Source organism: Gigantopelta aegis, chromosome 4 (genome assembly GCF_016097555.1).
Source record: "Gigantopelta aegis isolate Gae_Host chromosome 4, Gae_host_genome, whole genome shotgun sequence".
In the NCBI taxonomy this organism is placed as follows: domain Eukaryota; kingdom Metazoa; phylum Mollusca; class Gastropoda; order Neomphalida; family Peltospiridae; genus Gigantopelta; species Gigantopelta aegis.
The window spans coordinates 89550961-89566418 of record NC_054702.1 but is presented as its reverse complement, the minus strand read 5'-3'; the positions used below and the strand labels follow the sequence as shown (position 1 = coordinate 89566418).

The window sequence follows — 15458 nt, the reverse complement described above, 5'->3', positions numbered from 1 at the left end:
GTTTACATCATCAATCTAATACACTCTGAAACTTATTTGGTTATAAATTTTTGACCCTTAAATTCTTTTGAGTAGTATATATATATATTGTAGTTTTTTACCAATCTTTTTATATGTGGTATATCTAACTGTACAATATATGAGAAATGTCTCCACATTAAATGGACACTAAATTTAGTACAGTTTAAAATTTAAAGTGGTTTTTAATAAACAAGAATCAGCTGTCAAACAGAATCCCTGTTAAGTGTTTAACATAACTAAAAGCTAGCAACTTCTATCTTGGTGATGTCTTCATTCACACGACCAAATGGATCTTTTGTCAACAGGGTGCTAAATCACCCGACACAAACAGCTATCAACATTCCAGTGCAAATGAAATCAAGGGGCATCACTAACATGTCACCTTTCTAACTGTTCCCAAAGTAAAGAAACACAGTAGAGATTTAATGAACCTTACAGATGACACTACCATGCATCCCGTTTGATGTCCACCAAACCAAGGACCTGAACACATATTTGTATGACCTCTTATCCTAAAGGGCAATGCTTTAAGAGAATAATGAAATGCAATTATACGTCATTGAACTAGAAAACATATGCAGACACAAAACCTCACAAAGAGGTGTTTACTGCACATTCTGTAAATCCGTTAGTGTATCAAAAGCAAATCCAAGATGTTTAATAATTATGTGAAATCTACACCTACACAGGAATATTTTAACCATGCTGAACATGTATGGACATCATAAACAGTTTAAGCAATACATGGACTAGTAGTCCTCACATTCAACATAAATGTAAACAGATCTAAAAACAGCAGTGAAAAAAGAGGAAATATTCATCAATAAGCAATCCCTGCAATTGCCTATGACAATTGGCAATGCCGTGGAGATTGCTGTGGAGTTTTTAATTTTCCACAATACTTTTTTGCCTTGGGCCATATTCAGGTTTGTTTTCAATGGCATGTGGGTTTTTTTTTGCTGTGGACAGTTTCTTACTTCAGGACTTGATAAGTATAACCCCATATTGTTATTTTTTAACAAAACTAATCACTATATTTGAAAACAGTACAAGAAAACCAATTTGGAGAAACTAAAAAACAGCTTACATGAGCTTGGTATACAAGAGGTAACATGGCTTTCAAAGTCCTTATCAATTAATGTTGGACGTCCTACATCAAGGCTTCATACAGAAACTAAGTATATATTTTCCAAAACCTGACTTCCAGTCAGTATTATGTTACTTGATCACAGTGATTATTACATGGTGATAAACTGATATCACTGATAAGGTGCAGGTAACAATAATGGCTGTTCTCAAAATCAAACCATGCACTTTTCTGTTATACATGTGGTACATATACTTCTTTGTGCACTGAAATTAACAGAGCATAAATTAAATGTGCTGTTGGTGGCATTGTTCGTTAGATCAGAGACATCACTTTTGTGAATTAAACTTCACTAATCCCGATCATTTCCAACAGCAGGAAAATTACAAACTATTGGTATTTATGTTGACTCTAGGCGATAAATGTGGATTTAAATGGTTAAAATTAACTGTAACTACAGGTTAGAGATTGCAATGCTCCAAAGAATATTAGTGCTAACCATCGGTTACAATGACCTTAACAACTGGATAAACTTAAAAGCCCATGACAGTATTAGTATTGCCCATGAATTATGGGCAAGTGGATAACCAATGGTTAAGTATATTAAAAGTAAAACTTTATTTAGGCTTTGTCACTGAAAATAATAAAACTCCTGTATTTAACACATGGTTACTTTGGTAAGGTGATGTCGAACTGAGATCGTGTGATCTCCAACTTGATCTAAAAAACACAGCAGCTGGCCTTAGAATCAGTGGCTGAAACAGGAAATAACTCAACAGGCCCCCAGAGGGGGGTATCTTCTATGACGCATTGTACCTCAGGTAAGTGTTTTATTACCAAACCATATCCACATATGTATAAACATAAAATATACTTTATAGATAAATACACACATAAATACAAAACCAAGGTCACTGATAAAAACAAGACTTGATGTTATGACAAACACACATAATGAAGTTCAATGCTTTATCGCCAACATAGATCTGTATATCAGAAACGACATATGACAAGGCAAAGAACTGTACATGACAGCTCCAGGTCAAATGCTGACTAGCTGGCTACACTGATACTAATCCCCATTCAGTGATCTCCCCAGGGGAGGTAAGTTATATGATCCTTAATCGTTGTTAAAAAGGATCAATATGCTGAAAATATGATGTGCTGGGCCAGCAAGAAGCATCAGTGTGACAGAAGTTGACATACCTACCTTCGTGAGAACAGGTGGAACAAAGGACAAGACTGACCTTATGAGTAACCCAGTTACTGCTTTATCACCAGTCTTTATCAAGCAAGTGAGATGCTGCCTACCATGTGATTAGTAGCTCATCACTTCCGTTATTTTTTTTTTTTAAATGTTTTATTTAACGATGCGCTCAACACATTTTATTTATGGTTATATGGCATCAGACATATGGTTAAGGACCACACAGATATTGAGAGAGGAAACCTGCTGTCGCCACTTCATAGGCTACTCTTTTCGATTAGTAGCAAGGGATCTTTTAAATGCATCATCCCACAGACAGGGTAGTACATACCATGGCCTTTGATATACCAGTCGTGGTGCACTGGCTGAAATGAGAAATAGCCCAATGGGCCCACCGACAGGGATCGATCCCAGACTGACCGTGCATTGAGCGAGCGCTTTACCACTTTGAGTCAATTCTGATTCCAACAGGGACCTGTTCCAAATAACTTATCCCTTCCCCCTCTATATAATAATATGCTTGAGGGTTTGACCAATAACACAATAGAACATGACATATAAATTTGTGTCAGCGGTAAACTACATGTATGTATAAAAGATGCTTTGCTTTCAGTCAGTCAAGTCTCCATCTGAATCTGATTATATAATATATATATATATATATATATATATATATATATATATATTTTTCTCCGTCTCTCCCTCTCTCACATCTGTTTTGTCAGTGGTTGGAAAAAAAGTCACAGGAAAAAAAGTAATAGAAAAAAGTCACAATTTAGTGTAGGAAAAAAAATCACAGGTAAAAAAGTCAGGTAAGGGTTGTTTTTATCATCTTACGCAATGCACTTGGCATACGATTCAGGACTTAGGCGTGGGTCCACATTATGTGGGCGATGCCGACTTTCACCTATTTTGTGGTATGATGGATGCTCTCACCTTTTTTCCATTAGATGAAGTTGAGGAGGATATGGAACACCTTAAAGCTGTCATGTCACCTGAAGTCGAGGACTTACTATGTACTTTGATCGTGCATACGTCAGTGGTTCGTCAGTGGTTCTTTCCGACAGATTTAGCCGCCAGCAGACAGGCCCGGTGCTCAGCTCAGGTTGTGCCGTGTTCCACCAATGTTCGCTCCTGTCCTGTGGAACGTTCATGAAGCCACCATGAACAATAATCCTCATACGTACAACTTGTGTGAAGGTTGGAACAACATGTTCTTCAACCTTGTAGGCTACTACCACCCCTTAACCTGGCGGGTTATTCAATGGTCTCAACGTGAGCAGGCGACAGTGAGCACCATCATTCAGCAGGATGCGGTTGGCAAACCCACCGCGACGACAGGTTCGTCGACGCTATGAGTAACTGCAAGAGCACCTTCGCAATCAATGTGTCTATCGTCTTGAGGACCGCAAGACTGTGGCAGAAATTCTCTGTGGCATCGGGTGGAACATCCGCTTAAACCACCAACATTGAAAACAAAGAATCTTGACAAAAACTCTCAGTGACAAAATGTGTTTGATCTGTCTTTCATTGCCTAATATATTTTTAAATTAAAAGTTGTGACCTTTTTTTCCTGTATTTTTTTTGTATGACTTTTATACCTGTAACTTTTTTCCTAGATTTGTTTCGTCTTGTCCTTTCTTATGTGTCTATCTGTGTCACAGTCTGTCTCTGTCTCTGTCTCTGTCTCACAGTCTGTCTCTATCTCTCTCTCCTTTCCCTCCATTTCTCTCCTTCCTCCTCCCTCCCCCTGTCTCCTCCTCCATCTCTCTCCCCTCCTCCTCCATCTCTCTATCCTTCCTCCTCTCCCTCTCTCCTCCATCTATCTCTCCTTCCTCCTCTCCCTCTCTCCTCCTCCATCCTCTCCTTGTTTCACATGTTGTCTTGTCCTCCCCCCTTCTCTCTCTACAAACAGATATGTTTTCTGTTTTGCCTTATCCTTTCTTGTGTGTCTATCTGTATCACAGCCCCTCCCTCCCTCCCTCCCTCCCTCCCTCCCTCCCTCCCTCCCCTCCCCCCTCCCTCCCTCTCCCTCTCTCTCTCTCTCTCTCTCTCTCTCTCTCTCTCTCTCTCTCTCTCTCTCTCTCTCTCTCTCTCTCTCTCTCTCTCTCTCTCTCTCTCTCTCTCTCTCTCTCTCTAATAATATATGTATGTAGTGGTAATATGTATATTTGTATTAACTACTAATCCAACAATTGGCATTATACTAGTATTATGTTCCTGCCCTTTTAGCACACAATTTAACAAACATTAAAAGCTGGAACTACCTTTATTTTTCAGTGACATTTTAGTCTCCACTAGCATTATGCACTGGCATAGTCTACATACATGTACTTCCCCTGAGGCAGACAAGTGCTTTAGACTCCTAATCCACCCTGATGTGAAGATGAAAGTGACCGGTTTACATGTCAGCCACTATCAGGTGGAGATTACCCATGGCGAGAAAGGCAGCTTGCTTTATCAGAGGGAGATTACTCTCACAGCTGGAAGTGTGAGGCGGCCTGTCCATCTCTTTGTACAGCTGTGGTAATCTCACCACTAACCATCAACACGTTATCAACATCTTATCCAGTCATCCAGGTGGAGAATATGATGTACCAGCTTAAATCCCCCTGGCTTTGAGTGGTGTCAAACGAAGTATCACCACACTGTATAATGAAGTCAGCAGGTCGTAACTCAGATGCTCAAGATCGATGTGACATGTCAGTAATGGTCAATGGTTTAAATTTGTAAAAATTGGTCCTCAATTGCAACAAGAAAATCATAAGTATTTAAATAAGGTTTAACTGGCAAAAACTCTTTTGTACCATCATTGAACAAAAAGCTTCAGTGAAATATACACCTATGCATAACAAATAAAAGTAGGCAAAACCTTTTTAAAATCCATTTATTAAAATAGAATTGATTATACAACTTGTTGTTTTGTTCCCATGAGTAAATCTTAAAAAAAAAAACAATTGGGGTTTTAAGAGAGTTTTAAAACAAATGTAATATATTTTATACACACCAAAAGAGGTAGACACCAATTATGAATATGGTATTTCATGTGCTAAATATCCACTGAAGGTTTTACTTAAAACAGGGGTTTAGAAAAAATTTGCTCAGGTCATTTGAGGTAAGTAGACAGAAAGACAGAATTTAATCATCATATAGGTGGTAGAACCATGTTTATTATACAATAAGTATCAATTAAAAGATGTTCATTCATATAAAATGATGCCAAAAGCGTCCTAAACCCAGATATACAGAGCAGGAACAATCGAGTCAATTTGTAAAAATCAGAGACAACAAGCTCAATCACTGTTATTGTGTCATCGGCTGCCCTCTGGCTACATATCCTGCTGTGTAGGAGGAGGTAAGGTCAGCACATAAATAAGCGATTATCGTGATTATGTCTAATTAGCACAGCCTACAATCAGTGACAGCCGTAACGCAGCACCACCTGTACTGACTGAGGACATTCATGAACAGGGCATGTCCCTCTCTCCAGGTATTGCTATCCATCATGATCATCATCAAACAGGACAGGTTAATAGGTGGACCAGGGTGCCCAACGTTAAACATCAGTCTCAAGCCATCCAAGATGACATTATGGCTGTGCTGTGGTACTTAATGGAGCTCTTTGTGGAAAACTGCAGGTTGCAGTGGTCTAAAAATATTTCACCAGTGAGACAGTAGACAGGTTAAGGATCAATGACCATCCTCAAAATTGTACTTCTCTTAACCAAGGCTATTAAAGGGGCGTTCTCATCATGCGATTAGTCACACCTATTTGTCACATGCGATATACTCATACTGTGAGAAAATCTAAATTGGAACGACTTTAGTCTTATATGTTCCAATATTCATAAGGCCAACAAATCACATGCAGCAAGTCGGTGTAAATAATAGAATAATAAGGACGCCATTTAAGGGAATAAGTAATTGGGTTCTGTTTCTCAGATTTGACTTCATATCCATAAAAACTCGACTTATTTTTTACTTGGGGAATGTACATGGTGACTGATGATAAAACTTTAAATGATTATAAATAATTAATCCAGTTAATCCATCAATTTAATTCATAAAGATCATTTCTATTTAGCCTCACTAGAATGTCTGGGCTTTTGGGTTAATCTTTAATACTTTGTCAACCTTCTTTTATAAATATTTTATTTTCATAGATACAATTATTTTAGAATTACATCTATCTGAAACTACATTATGTTCTAAAATATCCTATTTTTAAGATCCCACAACTGGTATATCAAAGACACTGGGATGTGCTGTCCTGTCTGTGGGAATGTGCATATAAAAGATCCCTTGCTGCTAATAGAACAAATGAAGACTGAGTCAAAATTACCAAATGTTTGACATCCATGCAATAGCCAATGATTAATAAATTAATGAGCTCTAGTGGTGTTGTTAAACAAAACAAACTTTAAATGTTTATTTTGAAATCAATATTAATTTTTATTTTTGTTTTTCGTGAGTTTTTGTTTTTGTTTTTTGGCAGTTTTCCCAACAGCACAAAACATGACAATCATAAACTACAATGGTGTTTGTTTTTGTTACTCTTTTTTTTTGGAGCAGATGGGTGTTCTTTAATAATGTTTTTGTTATATCCACCCAATGTGTCTTAGCCACAGACATCAGCTATTTGTACTGTTTGACCAGGACAGGAGTTAATGGTTACCAGTACTTGTCAGTGAGGGAGATGTCTGTAGTGGCGCCACACCTCCCCACCAAGTCATAATAACTCTCTAATACTAACCCAGCACCCATCAGTCTTATAACTAAAGCGGATGGCAGTTACAACGTATTAAAACTTTGTCCTGTTTTACACTTTCACTTTGATTTGGGTGGGGAATGGAATAACAAGACAAAATATCCATCATTGTCAATGAAGGGTGGCTACCGAGTCTAGTACTAAACATGACAATCATCCACAATTACACAGGAAATCATTTTCCACTTCGCAGTTAATATTCCATCTCGACAATAAAGCTGCGTCTTCTGATCTTTCCCGATATCTTAATTTTGTCACACTTCATGATCTGCCCACAACCGGCTGTGATCATTCACACATGAAATGTGCATTTTTCGAACATACAAAGACCACCGGCAAAGGAATTCAGACGAAAGATCAGTCAATAACTCTCATTGGCTTTTTTTTTTATGTCACAACAGACCACTGATAAGATCTAAAATATTTACAATAAAATATGTTAACACTTTGTAGCTGGTTTCAACTACATTAGATATAATTGATATTACCAGTAAATGATGTTACACACCGATGTGGAAGTTATTTCCTGTCAACATAAGACGTCAATACAAAGAAAAAAAAAAGTTTGGCTCCTTGACCTTGGTTTAACTGAACTTTTTTTTACCTGGTTTTACACATGAAGAATAACTAAATAAAAGTATATGTATTTGGAGTGAGAAGGTGGTTTGTTATTGACATAGGTACACTGTATTAAAGGGACATTCCTGAGTTTGCTGCAAGTTTAAAGATGTTATTGACTAATAGAGATTTTTTTAACGATTGTAATTACATATCAAATATATTTTTTTGCATAAAATATTAGTAGCTGTATATTAAAAGTATTTCTGATCGTTGTAATATTTGTACTAGGTTAAATTTCATTTTATTTCCTAAAATATTATTTTTTCGTACGTACGAAATTATTTGAAGACAAAATCCAGTTTGGGCTTCTTACAAATATTAAGACGACCAGAAACACATTGAATATACAGACACTGATATTCTAAACAAGAAAATATATTTAATATGTACCGGTAAGTTTAATCGTAGAAATATTTTATTAGTCAATTACAATGCAGAAAACTCAGGAATGTCCCTTTAAAGGTAGGGTCAACTCAAACAAGAGCCTTATGTGTTGGAAAGATGCATACCCGGACCACCAACACACACTGACACTTTAATAAATGAAAAACGCGTAATTTTAGAGTTAATAAAAAAACATGATTATTCCTGCTAACTGGGGGCAGCCATTTTGTTTCGTTTTTGTGACATCTGGTGGTATAGCTTGGGGCGAAGTGACGTCAGCTCCGTCCATCTTCTCTATGCACAGTGTAAACAAACGCTCTAATTTACGACAAGGCATTTCGCTTTCATCAACCTGACTTGTAAAACAACATAAATGACTTGATAGTATAATAATCTATTTAACTAAATATATTTCAGGTTACATCAACAGAACGAAATGGAGTTATAGTATTTTTCTTTTTTAAAAAATCCAAAGATTAGGCCTATTGGTTGGGCACGTTCGAGCAAAAACTACCACTCACGATACCCAAGTGATACTTTTCTTTTCTTTGGGACCACGTAATTGGTCAGTTTTGTGATTTTAGATGGGAAAGTCTACTTAATCAAGGGTTTTACAGAATTACTTACAGTAATAAAGCAGGGCGGTTGGTAATGTCCATTACGATTTGAGGTGTATCCGTGATGTTATCACACAATACCTTGTGATCTTCATAAAAGAGGCACGTCTTTTTAGTGTGTCTAGACACATTGTCTGGGGACCGTCTGAATATACACCTGCCAATCAGGAATCACTGAAAGGCCACGGCAATAAAAGACCAATTAACCAAGAAAACACTCCGATTATTGTTTCAGTACGTGGATTAATTTATGTACGAAACATAATACAGTTATTTCAACACTTTGACAATGGTGGTTTATTTTGTATTGAAAAATAATATATAATTGGTACTGGCTTACTAGGATGTATATAATTACAGAACATTGCGATGCATCTGCAAAAATCAGGTATGTTTTGTTTCTTCAGTTCAAAGACTAATTCCTGACTTGACACGTTAGGTATTACGTAACCACCAGCTCGCCAGAGGGCGTATTCACTGGGATGGTACAAAATGGCTGCGCCCGTTATATATAATAGCCATTACATTTAACCGTTTTATTAATTAACTATACGATTATACTTGTTGATATTAAGCAATAATGTGCATTATATATCGTTGAATATGCATACCAGGCCAAATGCCGTAATTGTCCCCTCCTTTAAATATACGAATCAATAAAAACAATAACAGGGTATTTAAGATTTGGGATAATTAACTCTGTCTGTAATACCATTTAATTCCTGCTTGATCATATGTATCATATTACTCTAATATATGACTATCTATTTAGATTAACCACAGCAATAGGTATTTGATTATTTCTCCATAAATGTATACTCTATTAATAGAAATAATGAACAAACCTTAAAGGTCTAACTGAATGTCAAATAAATGTTAATAACTTTCTCTTTTTTTTCTCTCCATATATTATTATTATTATTATAATATAAAAAAAATTCATTAACACCTCAAACTATTCTACTTTGATTTTTCATGACTGCTGTCAAAAGAAATATAAATAAGGCAAGTTAAAAATAATAATGTTACAATAACACTAATCTAAAACGATTAACATACAGGTAACTAGCTCAAAATTTGTTTCTGTTAAATACTATTTGCAGTAAATAGTTCTATAAGCTAATACAAATGCTTTTAAGAGAGAAAAAAAATCCTTTTCTTGAGTTCTGAATGGATGAATTTTTTTTGAGCCGATATGGCTAATGGAATGTATGTCAAGTGCCAAAGATAAATCGACATTCCAACAAAATCAACTTGTGGTTAATCGGACAAATACATCAAGTACCGCTTGACAAGAACCAACTGCCCTCTTCTATTACAATAAGTTCATTTAACAATCTTTACAAACTACTAACCACATGTAAATCACTTTCGTGCGTCGACACTTCGGAAAAAAATATATTTAATTACATTCACGCCAGGTAAGTTTATTGTCATGCCTCGACATGGAAATAATTGAGCAATTGAAACACACATATAGAAAAGTTGTTAGTCCAGGTGCTGTACAATACAAGCCTTTAGATGGGGTAGATAAATCAAGTTCTGCGGTTTGATGTATTCACTTATATAAAGTTAAGGTAAACCAACAACGGAAATAGTTTATAATCCTGCTTTGTAAGACCACCTTATCACTTCTCCAAATAATCAAATACATGCATAGTATTCAATTACCTGTATTATGCAGCCAACTGCCTTAAGAGAGTATGTTCTCATACTGCCTCAGGTGGCTGTTAAATATAGTTCTGACTTTACCTAATAAACATTGCTTACAGGCAATTGCAGAAAAGCAGACTGGAATTATTATATAAATGTAGAATAAAGAAGTACTTTTATGTCTTAAATTGCAATAGAAGCAGTTCAAACCAAAATGTTAAACCTTTTTTTTCTATTCAACATACTGAAGAAAAAAGAAAAAACTTTATTAACACTGAAGTTATCAAATAAAGAGTCAAATGCATCAAATAGAATATTACACATACTTCCATTAATGTTGAATTTGTAGTGCTTATAAAATAACTGCATTCGGGACATAAAAATAGACATTAAATGTCATTTGTTAAAATTTGTATACACGAAAACTCTGTGAACTCCACAATATGGTTTAAACTAGTTTTATTTCCGAGATACAGGTGCATTATCGAAAAACATAAAAATACCTTGCATTCATGTATTAAAAAAAAATCACCTTTAAAAGCTGTCTGCTAACTGTGGAGTACTCAAGGACATTTGGTAAACCATATGAAACCATAAAAAAATAACTGAATGGAAGTAAAATTTATTGCCTATAACTCATATGACAAAAGAAAGATTTTTTTTTTTTTTTTTCATACATAGACAGAACCACATGCCAGTTGTTTTGCCATATCATTTATTGCATGAGTTTATAATGTGCAAGAATATTACACCACGAGACCGCCATACGGCCTTGTGGTATAAATCTTGCACACTATAAACTTGTGCAATAAATGACATGGCAAAACAACTGGCATGTGGTTCTGTATTTATTACATACCACCTTTCTATATTACGATTAAATAACACAATTTACTTCATCTGGAAAGTTGGCTGAATTTTATGGAATTAACAAAACACTGAGCATCCTGGCTAGGAACATGACTGCATTCTTGGCTAGGAACATGACGGCATTCGGGTGAATTTTGTATCATACACATGTTCAATAAAATAATCTTTTATTGCACGGTCAGAATTGTCTTTATTATTATTATAGTAAGATTAAATGGGTATGTAATAAATGTAGTCCTTGCCTTGCCAAGTTTGCTCTGAAGGAAATACATGTATAATGCCCTTACCCCATGTTTGGTGCTGAGGTCTTTGATCTTGAATCGATTGAGGTAATGGTCATAGGTTATCACTGCATGCCGCTTGTCTACACTGGAGCACTGCAATAAGAAATCAGTCTAGCAATTCAAGTGTTTCCATGCAACAATTGTTACAGCTGAAATATTTTTATTTTCTAGCCTTGCATCATCTTTTATAACGTAGCTACTGCAATGAAACTTAACCATAATAGTTTGAAATAAATACACACCTTAGAAACAAGAATAAACAATATTAGATCATCACACCCATATACCTTCAACTGTTTACTAGTATATACACATAAAATTCTATCCACATGAATTTCTCAGTACATGTATTAACAGAATCTAATAGTATACATGAATTTGTATTTTATCACACAGTACATGTATTTGTGTTCTATTGTCATCAAATTACTGTCAGTTAACACCTGCCAAACAACCAAAGCGGCCATATACATATAGCTTCCAAACAGCTTCAAACACACAGCCTTGTATTCCTGTATGTGTGTAATTAAATGGTTTAATGACATATCAGCATGTTTTCAAAACTATACCTAACATACTACATGTATATACTGCTATTTTGACAGTTTACCTGGAGAAGAAACGTGTACTGTCAACAATGACATTGGAAATCTACTGCCACCACATAAACTATTCATACCAAACAGCAACAAGGGATCTTTTACATTATGCATCATCCTATAGACAGGAATGCACATAACATATTAACATGGTCTTTGATCTGCCAATTGTGGAGAGAGATTGGATAAAAACCTGACAAGTTCACAGAGGATAATTGATCTTATGACACATCACATCTCAGGCCAATGCTCTACCACAAAGCTACATACCACATTTTTAAAGAGGCAGCAGAATGCAATAATTATGTAAAGAAGAATGCAATAATTATGTAAAGAAGAATGCAATAATTATGTAAAGAAGAATGCAATAATTATGTAAAGAAGAATGTAATAATTATATAAGAAGAATATAATAATTATGTAAAGAAGAATACAATAATTATGTAAAGAAGAATACAATAATTATGTAAAGAAGAATGTAATAATTATGTAAATAAGAATGCAATAATTATGTAAAGAAATAATTATGTAATGAAGAATGCTATAATTATGTAAAGAAGTTGTACTGTATCCCATCATTTTGGTCTTCGCTGCACTGACAAAATATTGACATACATCTGAAGACTCCATTGTGCGGTCTTTCCGGCTTACCATGTGCAAACGAAACCTTATCATGCATGCACAAATCTCCATGTACACAAAGCAATCATCTTCAGACACAGTTTCCACATTTATGCAGTGTTATGTGATCAGGAACGTGTTCTGTGAATGACTGATGGAGACGAGACATGGTTTGGAAGACATGTATGTATGTGTGAAGATAGGTAATCTTAGACAAAAAACAATTAGTTTCAATGTGGACTTTCTGGGTGGAAGTAAAAAAGCCATTAAAATATTCAAATGACCTAGTTTAAGTGAGGCAGGTACTGGAATTTGATGTCCCAGGACTGCATGGCTAGTATAGCCAGTGTCATGGTATGAGCTATTCTGTCAGCATGGAAACTGTATATAAAAGATCCCTTGCTACTGCTTGTAAGGAGATACCGTAGCACATATGATGAGACAACATCCTCTTTCTAACAGTAACTTTGTATTTAAATTCTGTCATTGACAGCCAGGAATCTGAGATACTTGCCCAGCATGGAAAGCTTGAACAACAAGCATTCTGAGAGTACTGTTAAAGCAATACATGTCCCCTACCTGGGCTAAAAAAAAATTGGTATCTCCTATATTCAAGGGCCATAACTCTGTGAACAATGGGTAAATCGCCAAGAGTTAAGTTAAACTTGATCTGTAACAGAACGTGATAAAGCTATATTCAACATTTTATCTCAATATCTTCAGGCATTGCAAAAAAAAAGTCTGGAAAACATATTTTCATATCTCCTAAATTCAAGGGCCATAAGTCTGTGAAAAATAGTAAATTGCCACAAAAGTCAAACTTGATCTGCAATAGTACATGACAAAGCTATACACAAAATTTCAGCTCAGTATCTCATGACATTGTGAAAAAAATATCCGGAAAACTGTATGTGGGAAAGACAGATGGACAGACAGACAGACAGAAGGACAAAGATGAAACCTATAGTTCCCTCCAGTTGGACCGGTAGGGGACTAATAATTGGATATAAAAGATTAAAATAATTAATCAATGTCATTATCATTAAAGAAGGAGGGGGGGAAATTTGGATCAGTCGGTTGAGTGCTCACTTGAGGTGCTTGCATTGCCTGACCAAACCACCTCAGTGGATCCCTTAAACTGATTGGTTTTTTTCTAGTTCCAACCAGTACACCACAACTGATCAAAGGCTTTCCTGTGGGAAAGTGCATATAAAAGATCCCTTGTTGCATTAAGAAAATGTAGTGAGTTTCCTCTATTGACTACAAGTCAGAATTACCAAACATTTGACATCCAATAGCTGATGATTAATATATCAATGTGCTCTAGTGGTGCCGTTAAACAAAACAAACTTTAGTTTACTTTATCATTAAAGAAAGAAAACATCCTAAACTGACAGGCAACTATACTCCTGTTTTCTCATACTCTAGGGCGGGATGTAGCCCAGTGGTAAAGCACTCGCTCGATGCATGGTCTGTCTGGGATCGATCCCCATCTGTGGGCCCAATGGGCTATTTCTCATTCCAGCCAGTGTACCACGACTGGCATATCAAAGGCCGTGGTATGTACTACCCTGTTTGTGGGATAGTGCATATAACAAATCCCTTGCTGCTTATCGAAAAGAGTAGCCCATGAAGTGGCGACAGCAGGTTTCCTCTCTCAATATCTGTGTGGTCCTTAACCATGTCTGATGCCATATAACCGTAAATAAAATGTGTTGAGTGCGTCGTTAAATAAAACATTTCCTTCCTTCCTTCTCATATTCTATGTTTCTGAACCTAACTATATTAACAGGTTGTGAATTTAGCAAGATTCCATGATTGCATGATTATGTTTATGGTTCCGACAGAATCCTAGAAAAACCTCACACCAAATTCACTATTTGATTAATATTGTTAACTTTTCAAGCCTTCTGTATGCTTTAGGTTCCTAGGTGATATTTGCTACAGACGAGACTTATCTGTGTATATACCAAGTAGAGTCAAGTAGGGAGGCTCCATGGAGACTTGATAGTACACACAGGTATATTAAAAACACGTTGAGTTATTTAAACTGTTCCCCCATATATAATCTATGATTAATACCTGACAGTATACTGTTTATTTTATCCCTACATATTTTAATGGTGGAATTTGTAATTTTAATAGAATGAACTATATACTGTCCTTTGATCTACAGTGAAAGCAATTCCATGAATGTTTTGCCAAAGGGTGTTATAGTGAAAAATTGACTGTAAATGCATGAAATCAATTTTGTTTTTATTCGCAGTGACCTTGAGATGAACAAAACACCAAGTATGAGGTAAATGTGTTAAATGATGTGTTGAGTGTGTTGATAAATAAAACATTTCCTTTCCTTTCCTGTTAAATAATGACTGAAATATACAGAAATCAGTTTTTAACTTTCTAACATTGACTTTTGCTCTGGAATTTTGAATGAGTGACCTGTTACTGTATATGAAAAAGTACATGGCAAAATTTCATACCGGAATGTAGAAGAACAAAAAACGAACAAATTTAACAGCTAATTAGTTATTCCTATTGGATGTTGTTCAAAGTTAAAATTTGTTTTGTTTAACGACACCACTAGAGCACATTGATTTATTGATCTTCGGCTACTGGATGTCAAACATTTGGTAATTTTGACATATAGTCTTAGAGAGGAAACCCACTACATTTTTTCATTAGTAGCAAGGATCTTTTATATGCTCCATCCCACAGTATAGCAC

The 15458-nt window shown here is 35.6% G+C and overlaps 1 protein-coding gene across 7 annotated transcripts in view; it reads right to left on the bottom strand.

Annotated features, from left to right (window-relative positions):
* The window catches only part of LOC121371365 (centrosomal protein of 170 kDa protein B-like), a 141073-nt gene that overhangs the window by 58636 nt on the left and 66979 nt on the right, over positions 1 to 15458 (bottom strand). For all 7 annotated transcript variants that reach the window (XM_041497195.1, XM_041497196.1, XM_041497190.1 and 4 more), the window contains one exon: positions 11516 to 11605. In XM_041497195.1, coding sequence (XP_041353129.1) covers positions 11516 to 11605 — 90 coding nt within the window. The remainder of the gene's footprint in view (positions 1 to 11515; positions 11606 to 15458) is intronic.